This window comes from Erinaceus europaeus, chromosome 20 (genome assembly GCF_950295315.1).
Source record: "Erinaceus europaeus chromosome 20, mEriEur2.1, whole genome shotgun sequence".
NCBI classification, from domain to species: domain Eukaryota; kingdom Metazoa; phylum Chordata; class Mammalia; order Eulipotyphla; family Erinaceidae; genus Erinaceus; species Erinaceus europaeus.
The window spans coordinates 31110364-31128408 of NC_080181.1; the positions used below are offsets into that span (position 1 = coordinate 31110364).

General features: G+C 44.7%; 1 protein-coding gene across 7 annotated transcripts in view; it reads left to right on the forward strand.

The window, feature by feature from the left end:
* NTM (neurotrimin) overlaps window positions 1-18045 on the forward strand; it is a 1300688-nt gene that overhangs the window by 1121701 nt on the left and 160942 nt on the right. For all 7 annotated transcript variants that reach the window (XM_060180190.1, XM_060180189.1, XM_007539606.3 and 4 more), the window contains one exon: window positions 2519-2644. In XM_060180190.1, the coding sequence (XP_060036173.1) occupies window positions 2519-2644 (126 nt within the window). The remainder of the gene's footprint in view (window positions 1-2518; window positions 2645-18045) is intronic.

An 18045-nucleotide genomic window follows, 5' to 3' on the forward strand; every position in this document is an offset into this window, starting at 1 on the left:
TAAATCTATAAATGATTCATTGGTAAATAGTTAATAGAAGATACTCCATTCAGTACAGCAGAAAAAAATAAAAGATGCTGAAAACTCTGGCCTCACTATCTTACTTTCACATAATTTATGGAAACAGAAGAAAAATGAGACCAATGTAACATAGAGGTTTTATTTAAAAAAAAAAAAAACAGCATTTAGGGGGCCGGTTGGTAACACAGCAGGTTAAGCTCACATGGCAGGAAGCGCACACGGACCCGCGTATAGATCCCTCTTTGAGCCCCCAGCTCCTCACCTGCAGGGGGGTAGCTTCACAAGCTGTGAAGCAGGTCTGCAGGTATCTATCTTTCTCTCCCCCTCTCTGTCTTCCCCTCCTCTCTCCATTTCTTTCTGTCCTAGCCAACAACAATGACAGCAATAAAAACAATAATAACAACAACAACAACAATAATAACAGCAAGGGCAACAAAAGGGAAAAAATATCCTCTAGGAGCAGCGGATTCAGGCAATAAGCCCCAGTGATAACCCGGGAGGTAAAATAAAATAAATAAAATAAATAGCATTTAATGTGTTTTTCTTAAACAGCAAATGAAACATGATCGTTTATTTGCTTTGGAGGGTACTGTGGGATTCCCATGAAAGAGAGAGAGCATCCTAGTGGAGATCATCAAGAAGGCATTGTCCAAGGGTTAGTACCTCATCCAAGTCTTGAGAAATTCCTATAAGTATCAAGACTTGGACAGAGGAGTCTAAGTCACCTAAATCAGCAACAAGGGCATGAAGATGAGAAAATGCAAGTACAACACATACTTGCCAGTGTTTGTTTCCAGGATGGGTTGGGGGTGGGGAAAAGGAATAGAGGCCAACATGGAAGAAATAGGGACAGGAACCAAGAAAAAGGACATCTACATGATGTGCTCTTTGTGTGAAGGAAACAGCTCAGAGTGATTGATTAAATCTTTAAGTGGAAAAAAGACCAACACTGGAATTTCAAACCAGGCTGATTGTCTCATGGGGGTTTCTGACCTTGGAACAAGGCATAATGATGATGTTCATTTTCCTTGGGGCCCCATCTGCCAGTGTTTTGGGGTGGATACTGTGCTGATTCTGAGGCGGCTCATCGAAGAGAGATGGTTGGAGGGACCACTCAATTTGCAATAACCTGGATTGTTAAATCCAGTGCTAGTTAGGCTAAAATGATATGTGATAACAATAGTATTCTGAGATTGTTAAAATTATTTAGCAGATTGAGAAGGTGCTTCCCTTAAGTTCCCATTAAATCTCCATCTTAGAAATATTCATTGAGTTTTCACTACAGATGTAAGTAATATATAAGATATAAGTATGAGTAAGTCATTGTCTCAGGTCATCACCAAGCTCATGGCCTAGCAGGTGAGAGATAATCAACTCATAATGATGACATACTAGGATAAATGTCAAGAATTGGAGTTCAGAGAGTCAATATATGACACCTTTACTTTAGAAACCAGTTGGCTGGGAAGACAAATAGTCACTCACAAACTAAATATCACATTCATTAGTGGGGAAGGTGATGCCGAGAAATCAGGCATAGATATATGCAGCCACAATGGACTTCTGATCCTGAAGGAGACAGGCATATGCAGACAGCCACAGGCTTCTCTGCAGAGTGTCCCCACATCCAGGGAATGCTCTCCTTGTGAAGCATGCAGGAACAGCACAGCTGAAAGGAGCTTTCCTAGCTCTTCAACAGAAGACTGAGGGATGGTACTCTACATCCAGATCTTCCGATTAGAATGAACCCCACCCCCTTCCTCAGGAGAAGGACATAGAGAGAAGGAAAGCAACTGTGTCATGACAAACAGACATTCTTTTTGACTCCCAATCAGCTGTATGTGATGCTGTCTGGGCATGTGGATGAGAAGCGACTGTCCATCCAGTTGTGCTCACAAACAGAGTTGGGGAAGGGAAGGTTGCACAAGATGACATTGGGTTTAGACTTTGTCAGATGAGTAAGAGTTGTGCAGGAAGGATTGGAGGGTCCAGATGCATGCTGAGCAGGCAGAAACACTGGAATGGCTATGGAAACATAGGGTGGGACTAGCTTCTGCAGTCTGGTGTACTGGACATGGAGCTTGGGTGGTGTCAGATAGGTCATGGGGGCAGCTGGAGAAGCATAATGAGATCAGGACAGTATTCTATAAAGACAGTTCTGAATGCAGCATGGAGAATGACTCTTGGATGTGTGTTAGAGGTGGATGGGGGTGAAAGTGGAGACAGTAAGAGAGTGGAGGGTGGGGAAATAGTTCCTGCAGCATTTCAGAGACATTCATTCCTACTAGATGTTGTGATTTTGTGTTTCTAAAGGGGAAATAAAAGCCAAAGTCAACTTTTTTTATGTACAAGGTGATTCTTCTATACTTCATTCTCTGAGCTATTTTAATTAATTAATTAATTAATTAATTAATTAATTTTTATTTTTACATATTAAGACAACAAAGAACCATCAATGCAGGTTTTTAAATTTCTTCTACCTGTTTTGTCTTTACAGTGTCTCCCAAAATTGTAGAGATTTCATCTGATATCTCAATCAACGAAGGGAACAACATCAGCCTCACCTGCATAGCAACGGGTAGACCAGAACCAACGGTTACCTGGAGACACATCTCTCCCAAAGGTAAGAGCTGCAACTTGCTATATTGTGTGATGAGAAGAAACAGGAGGTTAGGAGATTATGCCTTTTCCCAGTGACTAATTCCAAGGAGTCCTATGTTTGGGGAAGTCTGATGATAGTGTAGTGATGACTTTGCAGAGAATTTTGATATTACTGCATGTCAGCCTCTCCTCTTAAGATTTTAGAAAACATGCTTGAGGTTCTCTGTCCTCTTGGAAAATCAATCCCAGCTGTCCCTGGGTGAGATGCTGGTGGGATTTTTCCTGGGTGAACTTCATGGGCTGTGCTTGGTAAAGGAATCATTAGCTTTGGTGCCATTGTTCATTTGGTCGCATCAAAAGTTAGAAGACACAGACTCACACTGCCAGATAGGTGCTGTAAATGGGCATATTCCTAGAAAGAAAAGTGCTAAGCCTGTGCTTCTTCACCTCTGTCAAATATCTTGTTGCTAGCTCATTAATTGCTCTGTGGTTTTGTTGTTGTTCTGCTCTGATCAATCCTGGATAACAAACCTAATGTGTTACTAAATTACAAAGTTAATTTCGCTTCAATGGGTGAGATGTTCTGTTGGCTGAGCCAAGTGTTGCTTTACATTTTCAGTGACTGAATGCTAAACCTTTAGAAATTAAAACAAGATGCCATTTATCATTAAGAAATTTTCAATGGAAAGCACATTGGATTATTTCGTTTTCTCTTAAATATCTGTTGAGTGTTTAGAACAATTGTCTAGGAACTCTATGAAGCACTGCTGATATAGAAATAAACGTATGCAGTCTAGTTCCTGTTCACATTCCTATGAGCTCACATTCAGCATAAGACAAACGGCACAAGAAAGCATATCCCTAGGGGGGTCGGGCGGTGGCGCAGTGGGTTAAGCGCATGTGGCGCAAAGCGCAGGGACCGGAGTAAGGATCCCGGTTCGAGCCCCCGGCTCCCCACCTGCAGGGGAGTCGCTTCACAGCCGGTGAAGCAGGTCTGCAGGTGTCTATCTTTCTCTCCCCTTTTCTGTCTTCCCCTCCTATCTCCATTTCTCTCTGTCCTATCCAACAACGAATTGCGTCAACAAGGGCAATAATAATAACCACAATGAAGCTACAACAAGGGCAACAAAAGGGGGGAAAATGGCCTCCAGGAGCGGTGGATTCATGGTGCAGGCACCGAGCCCAGCAATAACCCTGGAGGGGGAAAAAAAAAGAAAAAGAAAGCATATCCCATGTAGGAGTGCTGGTAATGAAGAGAAAACAAAAAAGGTATACGTATGTCAGGGAAGGCCTCCAAAAAGGGGATGGGAGTCTGTGAGGTAGCACAGTGGGTTAAGTGCACATAGTATAAAGCTAAAGGACCCAAGTAAGGATCCTGGTTCGAGCCCCTGGCTCCCCATCTGCAGGGGGGTAACTTCACAAGTGGTAAGTGGTAAAGCAGGTCTGCAAGTGTCAATCTTTCTCTCCCCCTCTCTGTCTTCTCCTCCTCTATCAATTTCTCTCTGTCCTATCTAATTGGAAAAAAAAATGGCCTCCAGGAGCAGTGGATTCCTAGGTGTACGTACCAAGCCCCAGCCATAACCCTGGAAAAAAAAATGGTGACAGTTGAGCCAAAACATGAATAAAAATATTTGATGCTTTTTTTTTTTTTTTTACTTTTTTTGGTGATTGTGGAATAGGAGACTCATAGACTCGTGTCCCTGCATGTTGGTATGAAGGTGTGTATGTGCATTGCTGACTAGCACCAGCTTACAGATTCTAAGGGATCCATAGACCACTGTGGTTTTTGCCTTCATCTTGTAGGCTAGATTCCCCAAAAGCAGATTCTGAAAAGGAGATTGGCTTGTGAAACCATTTATTAGAGGGTTCCCCTTTGAGGGGAGGGAGCTGGGCTGGGTTGTGCAAAGAGATATGATAGAATCCCACGGAAGGGTGTATAAATATTGTTGACTGTAAACCTCATCGATTTGATGTGATCTGGGGTCCATATTCAGCTTAGAAGCCTATGTGACCTCTGCATCCCTGTAGATCTGAGCTCACATTCTGTGGTGATGAGTAGAACATTCCAAGCTGCCCTCATATCAGGACCCATCTTCCTCAGGTGTAGCATAGGCTGTTGTCCAGGTTCCCTTCAGAGAATGGACCATTCTCTACCATTGTTGATCCAAGTTGAGGGTAAGGTCCTATGGGGGCCCACAAAGGGGTCTATTGTGTTGTTCCTGATAGAGACTTGGGAGCTACTGTCTTCACTGATCCAGCTTTCTGGTCCTTTTTCCAGCCATATCGTCTCCCCAGACAATAATTTGGATTCACCTGCATATCAGATTTCAGGCTCAGGGAAAAAAAAAAAAAAAACTAGCATAGCCACAGGTCCTTTGGAATATAACTAAAATATGCCTACCAGCTATCTACAAAATGGAGACATCCCTCCCTCAACTCTTCATTTGCACTACTCCAATCTTTAGGTTCATGATTAGTCAACAGTTTGTTTGGCTTTATATGTTAAATCTCTTTTCAGCCACCAGGTTCCAGATGCTAACATGATGCCAACCAGACTTCCCTGGATAGACAGCCCCACCATTGTGTCCTGGAGCTCCAGTTCCCCAGAACCCCACCCTACTAGGGAAAGAGAGAGGCAGGCTGGGAGTGTGGATTGGCTTGTCAATGCCCATTTTCAGTGGGGAAGCAATTACAGAAGCCAGACCTTCCACCTTCTGCATCCCACAATGACCCTGGGTCCATACTCCCAGAGGGTCGAAGAATAGGAAAGCTATCAGGGTAGGGGATGGGATATGGAATTCTGGTGGTGGGAATTGTGTGGAGTTGTACCCCTCTTATCCTATGGTTTTGTCACTATTTCCTTTTTATAAATAAAAATAAATAAATTAAAAGAAAGAAAAAAAAAGCAATCCCATGGAACGTCTCAGTTGACTCTCTAAAATAAGGGAAATTCTACAGCAATGTCCTGTCCTGAGGTGAAAGGGATGGCCTTATTTTCTAGCACAGTTATTTAATCGCTGCATTTGGGCTTCCCTTGCAAGAACTGTGACTTGGGCTCAGGAGTTTCTCCTCCTGTGAGACTATCCCCATGAAGGACTGCCTATCTACCTGGGTGCTCTCTTCCATTTCTGAAGGTGGTCATGTTTAGCGGTGTCCACTACCATCAAACATTAAAATATATATGTGCTTAGGACTGTGAATAAAATTCTATCTCTCATTCAGTGACAAATTGTCCCACTAGAGATTGTCAGAGAAGTGATGAAATTGAGCTGGTTGACACTCTGATGGTTATGGAAGAGACTTTTATACTTGAGGCTCCAAGGTCCCTGGTTCAGTCAGAGTTGAGCAGTGCTCTGGGGTGTGTGTGTGTGTGTGTGTGTGTGTGTGTGTGTGTGTGTGTGTGTATCTGTCTCTCTTATTAAAATAACAAAAATATTTTAAATAGTAAATAAATAAATAACAGAGAAGCCATGAAATGTCCAACATGCTTGGCCTGAATTCCTGGACGCTGTCCCAAGCCACTAAGCCTGAAGCCTCCACTGTGAGCAGAGGATCAGAGACAGCCAGCCCCCTCTCATCTCTGCCAGTCTCACAATTTGAATGACCTTACAGGCCGACTGGCCCTCAAATCTAGGAGGAGGCTTCAGCTGCGCAGGAGCTCATTAGTGATGGAACTTGGCCCAGGGGCACATGCAAAGGGGAGGGGGCCTTGCAAAGAGACAGACTTTGTGAGTCTGTGGTGCGCACCATTCATCACTGCTTAATGCTAAGTCCCCAGTGCTATGGGATGCCAGGGCGGTCTGTGCTTTCAGAATCTGCACAACATTCATCATTCCAGGTCCACTTACTTTCCCTTCTGTCAGGAGACACTGGCCTCGCCTGGGTGTGGGTCTCCCTCTGTCTCCTGTTTGATGTCTTTTCTCCTCTCCACTCTGGCCAGGCGGCGACTCTTTGTCCTTTCCTAGGTTTATTCGACCACCACCACCTCCTCTTTTTGTCATCCTCTCTTCTCCTTTTGTCTTCCACATTTGGGCTTCCCCTTTTTGTTCTTTAGTCTCTCCAAGTCTCCTAAATGGTTCTGCTCAATGGTTCAGCTCTATTTCTATGTCTCCATTCTCTTCCTCCACACCCCTCCTCCTCCTCCTCATTCCTTTTGTCTCTTCTCGTCTGCCCCAGCTACACTGCTGAAATCCACAGTGCTGTCTCTGAGCTCCTTTTCTGGTTTTCAAGGCCGTCTAGTGTGGAGTAGGCGATGTTCCCAGGGGACATCACCTAAGCTGGGCCAGATGCTTCCGTTTTTGTTTTTTTAACTGAGGTTTTAGCTGCTATGGAAACAGAAGATGGATCAAGGGGAGAGGAGGAGGCTAATCAGAAATCTACCTGTGGATCAGAGTAATTTAGATGAACAACATCTTCCAGATTCCTGGTCCAGATTATTCCTCCCAGATTCAAACAGATGAGACATGCCAAGCAGTGACTAATCACCTTGGGACTCACTGGGTTGCCGTTTTCCCAGTGACTGATTATTGGGAGATCAGAGATGTCATTGGACAGCTGCCAAATCCCAACTGAGGCTGGAGACCCTTAGCAGGCAGATCTTCATCTTTGCCCAATAAATATTTCCAAAAGGGTGCTTATTTTAAATAAGCCAGGACAGGCTTGGGGTTCCTTGGAGAACAAGATATGATGTGCACTCACAAAGGCTCCAAAGGCAGAGAGCGTGTGTCAGTTTGGGTACCATGGGAGATCATGTTTCAATCACAGCTGCTCTGAGCTGCACATCCATTAAACCTGAAAGGAGAGTGGAGCAAGTCTGAGTACTTTTGGCAAGCCTGATGACTTCATTGTGTTTCCTCTCTCCAAAATCGTCTCTTCTGTACAGTTTGAAGGGGGGAAAAAGTTCTGGTTGTGTGTGTGTGTGTTTTCCTCGTAGCTCATACAGCATTGCTTGCCATAAGTTTTCATCAATCTCTCTCTCTTTTAATATTTTACTTATTTGTTTAAGGAGAGAGACAGAAACAGAGAAACAGATAGCGCAGGGCTGGGTGGTGGTGCACCTCATTGAGCACACTGTTATAATACTCAAGGACCTGTGTTCAAGCCCCGTACCCTACCTGCAGGGAGAAAACTTTGGGAGTGGCAAAACAGAGCTTCAGGTGTCTCTCTCCCTCTCTGTTTCCCACTTCCCTCTAATTTCTGTCTCTATCCAGTAAATAAATAAAGGCAGTTTAAAAAATAATAAAAAGAGAGAGAGACCAGAACGCTACTGAGCTCTGACTTATGGTGATGCTAGGGAATGGAACCTGGGACCACAAAGCCTCAGGCATGAGAGTCTTTTTGGCACAACCATTACGCCAGCTTCCCAGCCCCATGAATCTTAGAATGTATACGTTCGCCCTTCTGGGTAAGCAGAAGTATGAATGACTTACCTATTTTGGATGGCCCACTTAAGGGTGAGTAGAAGGAGCTGGAAGTCTTGCCCTGAGCTGGTCTGCCTAGCACTTCACAAGGAATGAAAAACATGCCAATGAGCCACATTTAAGAAGGAGAGAGAGGTAGAATCAGGTAGAATCGTGCCTCCTCCCCCAAGCAGCTCCAGGCACCATCACTGATGGTGAGTACTATGGTCCCATCTATCATGACTGGCACTATGATATTTAACTCCCTTCCTGAACTTAAAAAATAATAACAATAATTATATTTATTTATTTACTGGATAGAGACAGCCAGAAATTGAGAGGAAGGGGGAAGTAGAAAGAGACAGAGAGACACCTGTAGTACTGCTTTACCACTTGCAAAGCTTTCCTCCTGCAGGTGGGGAACAGAGGCTTGAACCTAAGTAGGTTCTTGTGAATTGTAACCATCCTGAGCTTTTCAGTTCCAGGAGCCCCAAGAGGAAGGACAGGAGCTCCCTAAACATGCCCACTGTCACTCTGCTCACCTGTTTGGATGTGTACACATGCCACTTAAACCTGCATTAGTCTTGGTCCTTTGAGGAGTAAGAGCCCTCATCTCATTATTCTGATATGGAAACACCACCTCCAACTGTGTGAATATTTGATTAGCTTCTAACCCCAGAAAGGTCTTAGTGAGCACCAGCAAACTACTCTCTGGCAGCCATTTCCCCTTTTTCCTTCCTTCCTTCCTTCCTTCCTTCCTTCCTTCCTTCCTTCCTTCCTTCCTTCCTTCCTTCCTTTCTTCCTCCCAGTTAGGACAGAGATAAATTGAGAGGGGAGGCAAAGATAGATAAAGACCTGCAGACCTGCTTCACTGCTCATGAAACTTCCCCCCTCTGCAGATAATGGGGTTTGGGGACTCAAACCTGGGACCTTGCACATGGCAATGTTTATGCTTAACTGAAAATGCTATCACTTGGTCACCATTTTTTTTTATCTCCAGGTTCTGTGAGGTCATGAAACTATCAAGGGGAGAAAACTGAGATTCCTACATTGCTACATTCCAAGGGATCCCAACATAAATCTCAGTTGAAAAAGACATGAATTCTGTCATTGTTGTTTATGTCCCACTAGACATTTGAAGTCAGGGATTACTTGAGTGTCTAAATGGAGTTTTTTCTTCCATTGCATGTGTCTGCCTTCTCCTTTCTCCCATCAAACCAAATGCTGAAAATTTAATCTTTACCAGGTTTACAAAAAGAACCCCTTTTACCACTTGTGATGTTTGGGGGTAAGGGAAGACCAGTAAGGTTGTTTTTCTTTTTAAAGAAAACCAGGGTTATCTCCAGGGCTCAGTGCCTGTATGATAAGTCCATTCCCCCAGCAGCCTTTTTTTCTTCTTCTTCTCCTCCTCCTCCTCCTCCTCTTCCTTCTCCTTCTCCTTCTCCTTCTTTCCCCAGCTGATAGGACAGAGTAAAATTGAGAGGGAAAGGGTAGGTAGAGAGGGAGATAAAGAGAGATACCTGCAGCACTGCTTCACCTTTCAGAAAGCTTTCCCCCTAGCTTGAGCAGCTTGAGCCCTGGTCCTTGTGCATGGTGATCTACTGTATGCACCACCACGAGGCTCCAAGGTCATTAAGATTTTTCCAAGCTATTCACATAGACCCCTTGATTCCTGAATCATCACTTCTTAGATGCTTAGAGCTGTAACTCACTTATCTTTGTTTCTTACCTCCTAGCACAATGCTCAGAACCTAGAAGGCATTCAAGAAGTGTTTGATGATTTAGAAGACAAGTACCTCTATTTGCCAGGGCCCAGCCAGGAACACAACTACCCTCTAGTTCAAAGACTAAGACCCTAGTCCTTGCGGGATGCTCCTCCCCTTTGATGTTGCAATGGGAAGCTGGTGTGTTTCCTGTAGAAACTCTCTTAGTGTGTCTTCAGGACATTTTCTCTGGTCTTCACAGGATCTCCAAGCCTTTCCTGAAGCTCCCCTAGTGGGGAATCTGCTGTGGCAGGGCTCAGCTTCTCCTTGAAGGAGACACTTCCTTTCAAGTTGTCCTTTGCCAAAGTTGAGAAGGCTCACAAGTGACTTTGAAGGTGGGTCTCTGTGAAGTCCCTTCTTCCCCCATTTCTGTCCACTGCAACCATGCTCCTGATGTGTATGTCTCTCTGGCATGCTCTTGATCCAACCCTTTGGGGAACCTGATCCTCTTGATGTCTTACTCTTCCTAACCCTACCTGTGTTGAAAACCCCCCCCCCCATGCTGCCCTAGGTTGATAAAAGCAATTCTGAGTGTTGCCAACAGAGGTAATTCAACTAAACGAAAGTATTCTGATCCTCAAGTGTTAAAAAGTTTCCAAAATGCAAGGCTAAATCAGTACACCATATAATTTTTATTGCCACTAGAGTTATTGCTGAGCTTGGTGCCTGCAGAACAAATTCACTGCTCCTAGTGGACAGCCATTTTTTCCATCTTTTTTTCATACTTTTATTTGATAAGATAGAGAGAAATTGAGAGGGGGAGGAGACAGATAAAACAAACAAACATCTGCAGCAATACTAATATAGCTTCCCCCTGCAGGTGAGGAGCAGGAACTTGAACCTGGGTTTTTGTGCAAGGTACTATGTGGACTCTACCAGGTGCACCACCACACCCAGCCCCAGTGCAGATTTTTTTTTTTTTAGCACACAATATCTGAAGACTTTTTTTCAACCTATATACTCATTGTTTGCTGCTTTTTTTTTCCCTCCCAAGGCCACACCCAGGCCAGGGAGACTGAATTTGAGTATGCATACATGTGGGAGCTATTTCTCCTCTGCATATCATCCCAGGACCACAGAGGATGGGGGGAGACAGGCCACCCCGGGGTTCCTGGGGACACTGCTGATGAGGACGAATGCACAGAGAAAACACGACCACTCTGGGAGAAGCTTCGGGAAAACATCTCATTTATTTAGGGGTACAAGCAGGTAGATATACCCAAGGGTTAGAAAAAGGTTAAAGTAATCATTAAGCCACACACAAAATACAGGGTTAAATCTTGACCTATCAGGTGTTTAATCCTTACTGGGAAGTTACCATATAAGGTCTCGTTATGAGCTCACCATGGATAGGCAGGCTTCTCTCTAAAGGTGAATTATGAGCATCTCAGGGCAGGGGAGAAGGGGGTAATTAAGCAAGACCAGAATATTTGAGGTGGGGTTCAGTTGGCCATATACAGTAATTTATGACATTTGTTCAAAGGGAATGAGGAAGCATGTGCAAAGAAATTCCCAGAGGGGGCATGGTTGCAGTGGACAGAGATGGGGGAAGAAGGGACTTTACAGAGACCCACCTTCAAAATCACTTGTGAACTTTCTCAACTTTGGCAAAAGACAACTTGAAAGGGAGTATCTCCTTCAAGGAGAAGCTGAGCCCTGCCACAGCAGATTCCCCACTAGGGGAACATCAGGAAAGGCTTGGCGATCCTGTGAAGACCAGAGAAAATGTCTTGAAGACACACTAAGAGAATTTCCACAGAAGTTCAGGAGGGGGCTCAGGGTCAACCCTCTCAGACTCTCACTGAGATAATGGCCTAGATTTCCTAGATAGTGAGCCCCCCACACACACACATACACATTGAGTTCTAAACCAAGCCCTTAATGTACAGCCGTCTCTTCCCATACTGCAAGCCCTCCACACTTGTACCTTCAGAGTGGAACAACCTTCCCCAGCTGCCAGAACTGTTCTTGAAGAAGCCCAGTGGAATCCAGTTACTCCAGGTTTCAGAAGGCAACCTTGGGTGGGAGCTCTACTCCTTCAACACCCTGCATCCTCCCTCCCCTTGCCCCATGCCCACCTCTGTTCCCATTTGTCACCCTCACAGACCTTCCTTCCCAGCCAAGCAGGACACTGAAGCACTAATTGGCACTAGAAGCATCACAGCTTGAGTCCAACCAGAGCTGGCAGGCGCCATGACTCCAGTGACAGCTCTGTGAAAAAGTGTCAGGAGTGGAGCTCTGGCATGCCACCGGCTGACTGCAACACCCTGGCACTAACGAGCAGCCTGTCAGCACTGGCGTCAGGGGCCCCATGTGGCACAAGGATCATTAGGATGGCAGACATGAGAAACTTCTCCAGCAAAGTGGAGCTGGGCATGAGAGGGAATGGGACAAAATGGGACTAATGGCCACAGATGGTGACCACCCAGCAAGAGAGGATCAAGAAAAAGAGATAGAGAGATGAGAGAGAGAGAGAGGGAAAGATATTTATAAAAGTTCTCTGTGTATCAACTCTGCACAACTCTTGGAATCACTGTCTGATTGGTCTGCCCTGTACTTAATCAGTATAGACTCTAGTTCTTTTCTGTAGTCAGTCAAAAGCCATCTCTAAACTCAGTTATCTCTCCAGCCATGGCCACCATGCTGTGAAACCAGGAAGTAACCTGAGTTCCTACCAAACAGGGATCTGGAGGAACTGAGAAGCCTTTAATCCTATCTGCTGTTCATGGGGTGGGGGGAGGTGGCACACTCCTTCCTGGGAGTTCATCTGAGCTTCCCATGCCTACCCACTGCCTGATGTGTTAGGATCCAGAGGACACAATGGAATGAAGAAGCTTTCCCTATACTGCATCATTCCAGAGTTGGGCATGGGGAACAGCAGTTGATCTGCTTCCTGAAAGCAAATGTGAACTTTCCAGGTCTTCATTCTTTTGCTGTTGGCTCAAGATGAGGGCAGTCTGAGGCCTAAGTCACATCTGGTCCTTCATGGCGGCTTTACCTACCTGCTAGGGGGCCATTTCTTCAAGTGGGTGAGAAAGTGATGGTTCTTCATATGAAAAGATGGGTTTGGAAGGCAAGTCCTGCTAGACTGGGTCACAGTGAGGTCCAACCTCTCTGCACTCTGACACTCTTCAATTTCCTTTTGCTTCCTAGCACGTCACCTAGATGTTTCAAGGTCTGACCCCAAACCCTTATTGCCCTGTGTGCTGCAATCTCACTGTGTCACTCCACACATTCTTGGTGACCTCCTCTCAAACTCCCCACTGAGGTCCCTGCACTGTTAGGATGGAGTTCTGTTCTTGGAGACCTTGGAGACCCTCCGATGATGTTTTCAGACACTGAGACTCCCCTTCCTTGGAGATCCCACTGCATTTGTCCCCATTTCACCTGATGCTTCCAAAACCCTCTGGTTTCCTAAGAGGATCAGGGAAGTGAAGAACTGTCCTGACACTATTTTGGCCCCCATGTCTCCCATGTCTAGCACAGCAGCAGACCATCTGTAAGCCAATAAGAAAAAATTCTTCATATTGATTTATTCAAACTCAGACAATGTTACCATGTGTGGGGTCTGGGATTCAAGTCCCCTTATCCCCACATACAAGGGGAAAGCTTCATGTGTGGTGCAGCAATGCTACAAATGTCTATTTTTCTCTCTCCCTCTCTATCTCCCCCTTCCCTCTCAATTTCTCTCTGTCTCTATCAAAAGAAGAAAGATAGATAAAAGGAAAGAATGGGGAACAATCTATTGTTCCACTGGGAACAATAGATTTGCTGTGCAGGCACTGAGCTTCAGAGATAACCCTGGTAGAAATTAAAAATATATTTATTTACTGGGGGCCAGGTGGTGGCACATCCAATTAAGCACACATATCAGCAAGTGTAAGGACCTGCGTTCCAGCCGTCACTCCCCACCTGCAGGTGGAATGCTTGATGAGTGGTGAAGTGGGTCTGTAGGTTCACTACTTTGTACACCCCTTCTTTATATCCTCCCCATGCTCAATTTCTCTCTGTCCTGTCAAAAAAAAAAAAAAAGAAATTAAAAAAAAGAAAAAATGGCCACTGGGAGCAGTGGATTCATAGTGTGAGTACTAAGCCCCAATGATGACCCTCATGGCAAATAATAATACATACATATGTATATGCATACATACACACACACACTTATTTAAGAGAGGAAGAGACCCGCATACCACTCACCTCTGCTAGGGAATCAAGCCTGGGGCCTCATGCTTGTAAGTCTTGTGATATACCACTGAGCTGGTCCTGAGGCTTTACAAAACGGTTGACCACAGAACTAACCACTCATATGCATGCTGTAGTCTTCTTGCCTTTTAATAAAATTAAGTCTTTCTGGTGCCTCATTAAAAACATCAGTTTTTGAAAGCAAAAGGTAAGATACAGACGCATCCTTTCTTCATAATACTCCTGACTGTCAATCATCTCCTACTGCCCAAATCAATCTGAGGAATTTGTAAGAAAAGACTCTCCCTCTAGTCTGCCCCCAGGACTGAGACTCAGACTTCTCATCTGCAAAACAGAGATAATCAAGCCTTCCCAAGATGCATGTGGCAAGGATGAGATGTGCTCAGCACAGCAAAACACCCACATCTCACTCACCCAGTAGGTCCTTCACTGTGCCAGCTCCCATACCTTCCACCAGTCCTTCCTCTTCACTCCCACCTTTGAGACACAAACAAAGTCAGGGAGAAATTAAAATCATATTCCCCAGAAAAGACTGAATCCTTCCTTACAAAACCCTCAAGCTCCCGTCGATTGGCAGAATGGATTGAGATTCAAAGGTGCTTAATCAGCACCTCTTTCACCCCAGCCATTTTCTAATTAACGTAGGTCCTTGATTAAAATTCCCTGAGTGGCCCGAGTAGCTGTCCCAGGAGGCCTGAGTAATTGCTATTGCAAAAGATATTACAGTGGTCATTGATGGTGGGAGGAAAAAAAATAATAATTGCATCATAATGGAAAGTGGCAGGTCGCCTGTCCAGAGTAGCAGCAGAGCATACGGGATTAGGACCGATATAGACTGAAAAAGCAATTTATTTTAATAAAGATAAGCCAGGGTTTCAACTTCAAGAATGGGGCAGAATGAACCAGAAACTCATAAAGCCAATGGCTTCCACGCAGTCAAGCCAACTTAAGGTAGGAGAGAAGAGAAGTGAAGGGAGACATTTACAAATCACTCTTTTAACTCCGGAATTCTCTTTAACTGTAAAAATTACAACAAAATAAATGCCGTTATAAGTAGAATTTTCCTGTGTCAATAAGGGCTTTTGGATGTTTTTAATATTTATGATCTGGTTGAAAGCAATGTTGTAGCCGCACAACCTCCTACGTCAAAGAAGAGAAAATTCATAAAAAGAAAAGTAGAGGGAAATTAATGAGTTCAATGTGCCTGAGTGGAGAACATATGAAATTGAGTCTCCATCTGGAAACCCAGGGCAGGAGTGCAGACCACAGATGCTGTTTGTGGTTTCCCCCCAATTATTTTCAAACCCTTGAAAACAGTTGTAAAATCAGAGGGCTGCTGCATGCAGACATGGCTCACAGCATCCTCCACAAACTCGTGAGTCTCGGGCTGTTTCTGTCCATACTTGGTGACTGTTACCATGTAGAATTGCTTTGATGGAACAAAACAAACAAACAAACAAAAAAGGAAACATAAAAGGAAGGAGATTGGGTCATCTTCACCACAGATGCTCTCCAGCTCAGGGGCTACATAAGGCTCAAAGGTGTGTCACCATGGTGACTCTTCCATACCAGGAGGCACCATTTTTGAGAAGTGCTCATAGCAGGCAGCTTTCCCAAGGGGGTGTGATGGGCCTTTAAGCAAGAGCTCCACATCTACCATAGTCCCTGTGACCTCCATCCTGTCACAGTCCAGTAGACCTGCACCCCCCTCCCCACTCCACCCCACCCCATATAACACTGCTTTGCAAGGCTGGATAAAGTGTCATGCAAAATGCCTGTGTAAAGCCTGGGGAGATAGCTTAATTATTATGCAAAAATACTTACAGGTTTGAAGCTCCAAGGTGCCAGATTCAATCCCTGACATTATCATAAGCTAGAGCTGAACAGTGCTCTAGTTTCTGTTTAAAAAAAAATTCAGTCAATAAGGTATCAGTGTACCTACTTTTACATATGAAATATTTCTTGTTTTCTGTTTCTTGTTTTTTTTAGATAGAGGCAGAGACAAAGTGAAAGAGACCACAGCACCAAAGTTTCCTTCAATGCAGTGGGGGCCAGGCTCATACCTGGGTTGCAAACGTGGCAATGAAACGCTGTCCAAATGAGCTAGTTTGCCAAAACTTTTCTTTCTACCCTGCCTCCTTTTCTTCTTTTCTTCTCCTTCTCCTCTTCCTCCTTCTTCTTTCTCCTTCTCCTCATTCTTCCCCATCCTCTTCTTTCCCTTCTCTACCCCCTTCCTTCCTTCCTCCATTCTTTCTGGAATTTCATAGCTCTAGTCTGATTTTTTTTTCCAGAGAGACACCAGAACCTCCCCAGTATGTAGGTGCCAGGTTTATCCTTGGTCATAGGCATAGCAAATCAGTCACCCTAACTGTAGTTGTATTTGGCCAGCCCAGGATCTGGAATTTTGTATCAGCCTATGGTGACTACTTCCCCCCTAGAGTCTAAATTACAACCAGGCATTCTGTCATCTAAAATAACAATAGCTGCTCATCCAGGGATTCTTTCAAAATATACAAGACACTTGTCTAAACATTTACATGTACATTGCATGGGCTCTTCACAACAGTTCTGCAAGATAGGTTAACCCGCTTTCTGTAAAGAAGCTGAGGTTGAGAGAAGTCAGGTAAGTGAACTAGGTAACACAGATTCAATGGTGGATCAGGGTCCAGCCCCAAACAGTGCCTCCACAGTGCTTAAGCTTAGCTGCTCTCCTCAAAAAACACTGCCCTCTACTGGTGGTTCCTGGACAATCAGCATCAGCAGAACTGGATTTATCTGGGAAATTTTGAGCAGAATCCAGAAGCCATATTGTTGTTTTACTTTGGCGGGGGGGGGGGGTGTTAGTGGGCTGGGGGTACAACATTTGACACATAGATACAATTTCTTATCTCCCCGTGATAGATGTCTGCATGACACTCTCTTCCCTAACTTAGTTCTTTTTCCACCATCATGCACCAGCACCCAAACCACCTCTACAACACCCAGCCAGTGTTCACCCCTCCACTTCATCCCCAGAGTCCCCTTGCTTTGGAGCGTACATTCGACCTAGTCCAAGTTTCATGATGTGTTTTCCCTTTCTGTGTTTGTTTCTGCCCCACCCACACACACATACACTGAGTGAGATCATTTATTATTCATTCTTCTCATTTTGACTTATCTCATTAAACATGGCACCTTCAGTTTCTATCCAAGATGAAGTGAAGACTACTTCATTATTTTTAACAGCTGAGTAGTATTCCACTGTGTTTCTTAACCATTCATCTCCGAAGATGAACCGTTCAACACCGAAGTTGCTTCCAGTTCTGGTCTTCCAGTTCTGGTCTTGTACAAATTGCGCTACTGTGAACATAGGTATACATAGATGTAGATCTCTTTGGATGGTTGTGTTTATTTTCTTTGGCTACATCCCCAGAAGCTGTGATTTTAGCAAATGGCCCAGCGACAGGAATGCAAAGACCAGTTTGAAAACCTGTTCTTTGGCCTTTGCCACGTGCCGGCTGGGAGCTCTGTCTCTTGTCTTCTCTCACTCACTCTTCCTTGGTTCTTGAAGAATCAGACACTATTTTCATATTGGCACTGAGGACCCTGGGGAGGTCTCTAGAATGAGGCGCCCATATATGTGACAGTGCAGGGCCCTGAGAAGTTGTCAAAGGGAACACTGAAGTCACCCCCAAGATGATGGCCAATATGAGGAGTAAGTAGAACTTTGGTCTAGGTCAGAACTCTCAGAAAGAATCTCAGAATGGCATGCAGATTTGAGCTGGAGGAGGGGGGAGTTTTGCCTATAACTACCTCCAGCAAAATTCAAATCCATGGCTGTTGACTATAAGATCCCGGTTCTTCAGAAATGAGAATTTCTTGCCTGGGTTCTCATCTCTTGTCTTTGTACCTCTCTGACTGCATGGACATTGTCTGGTTTTCCACCTCCTCGGCCTCCTAGGCCTGTGATGCCTTGGCTGTCAGCTTCGTCTGTATTCTTAAAAGTCCGTGTGCACTTCTCTGCATATTCTGGTGGGTGCTGTGCTTTCTCTCCTGCTCAGCAACCATCACCCCCTTTC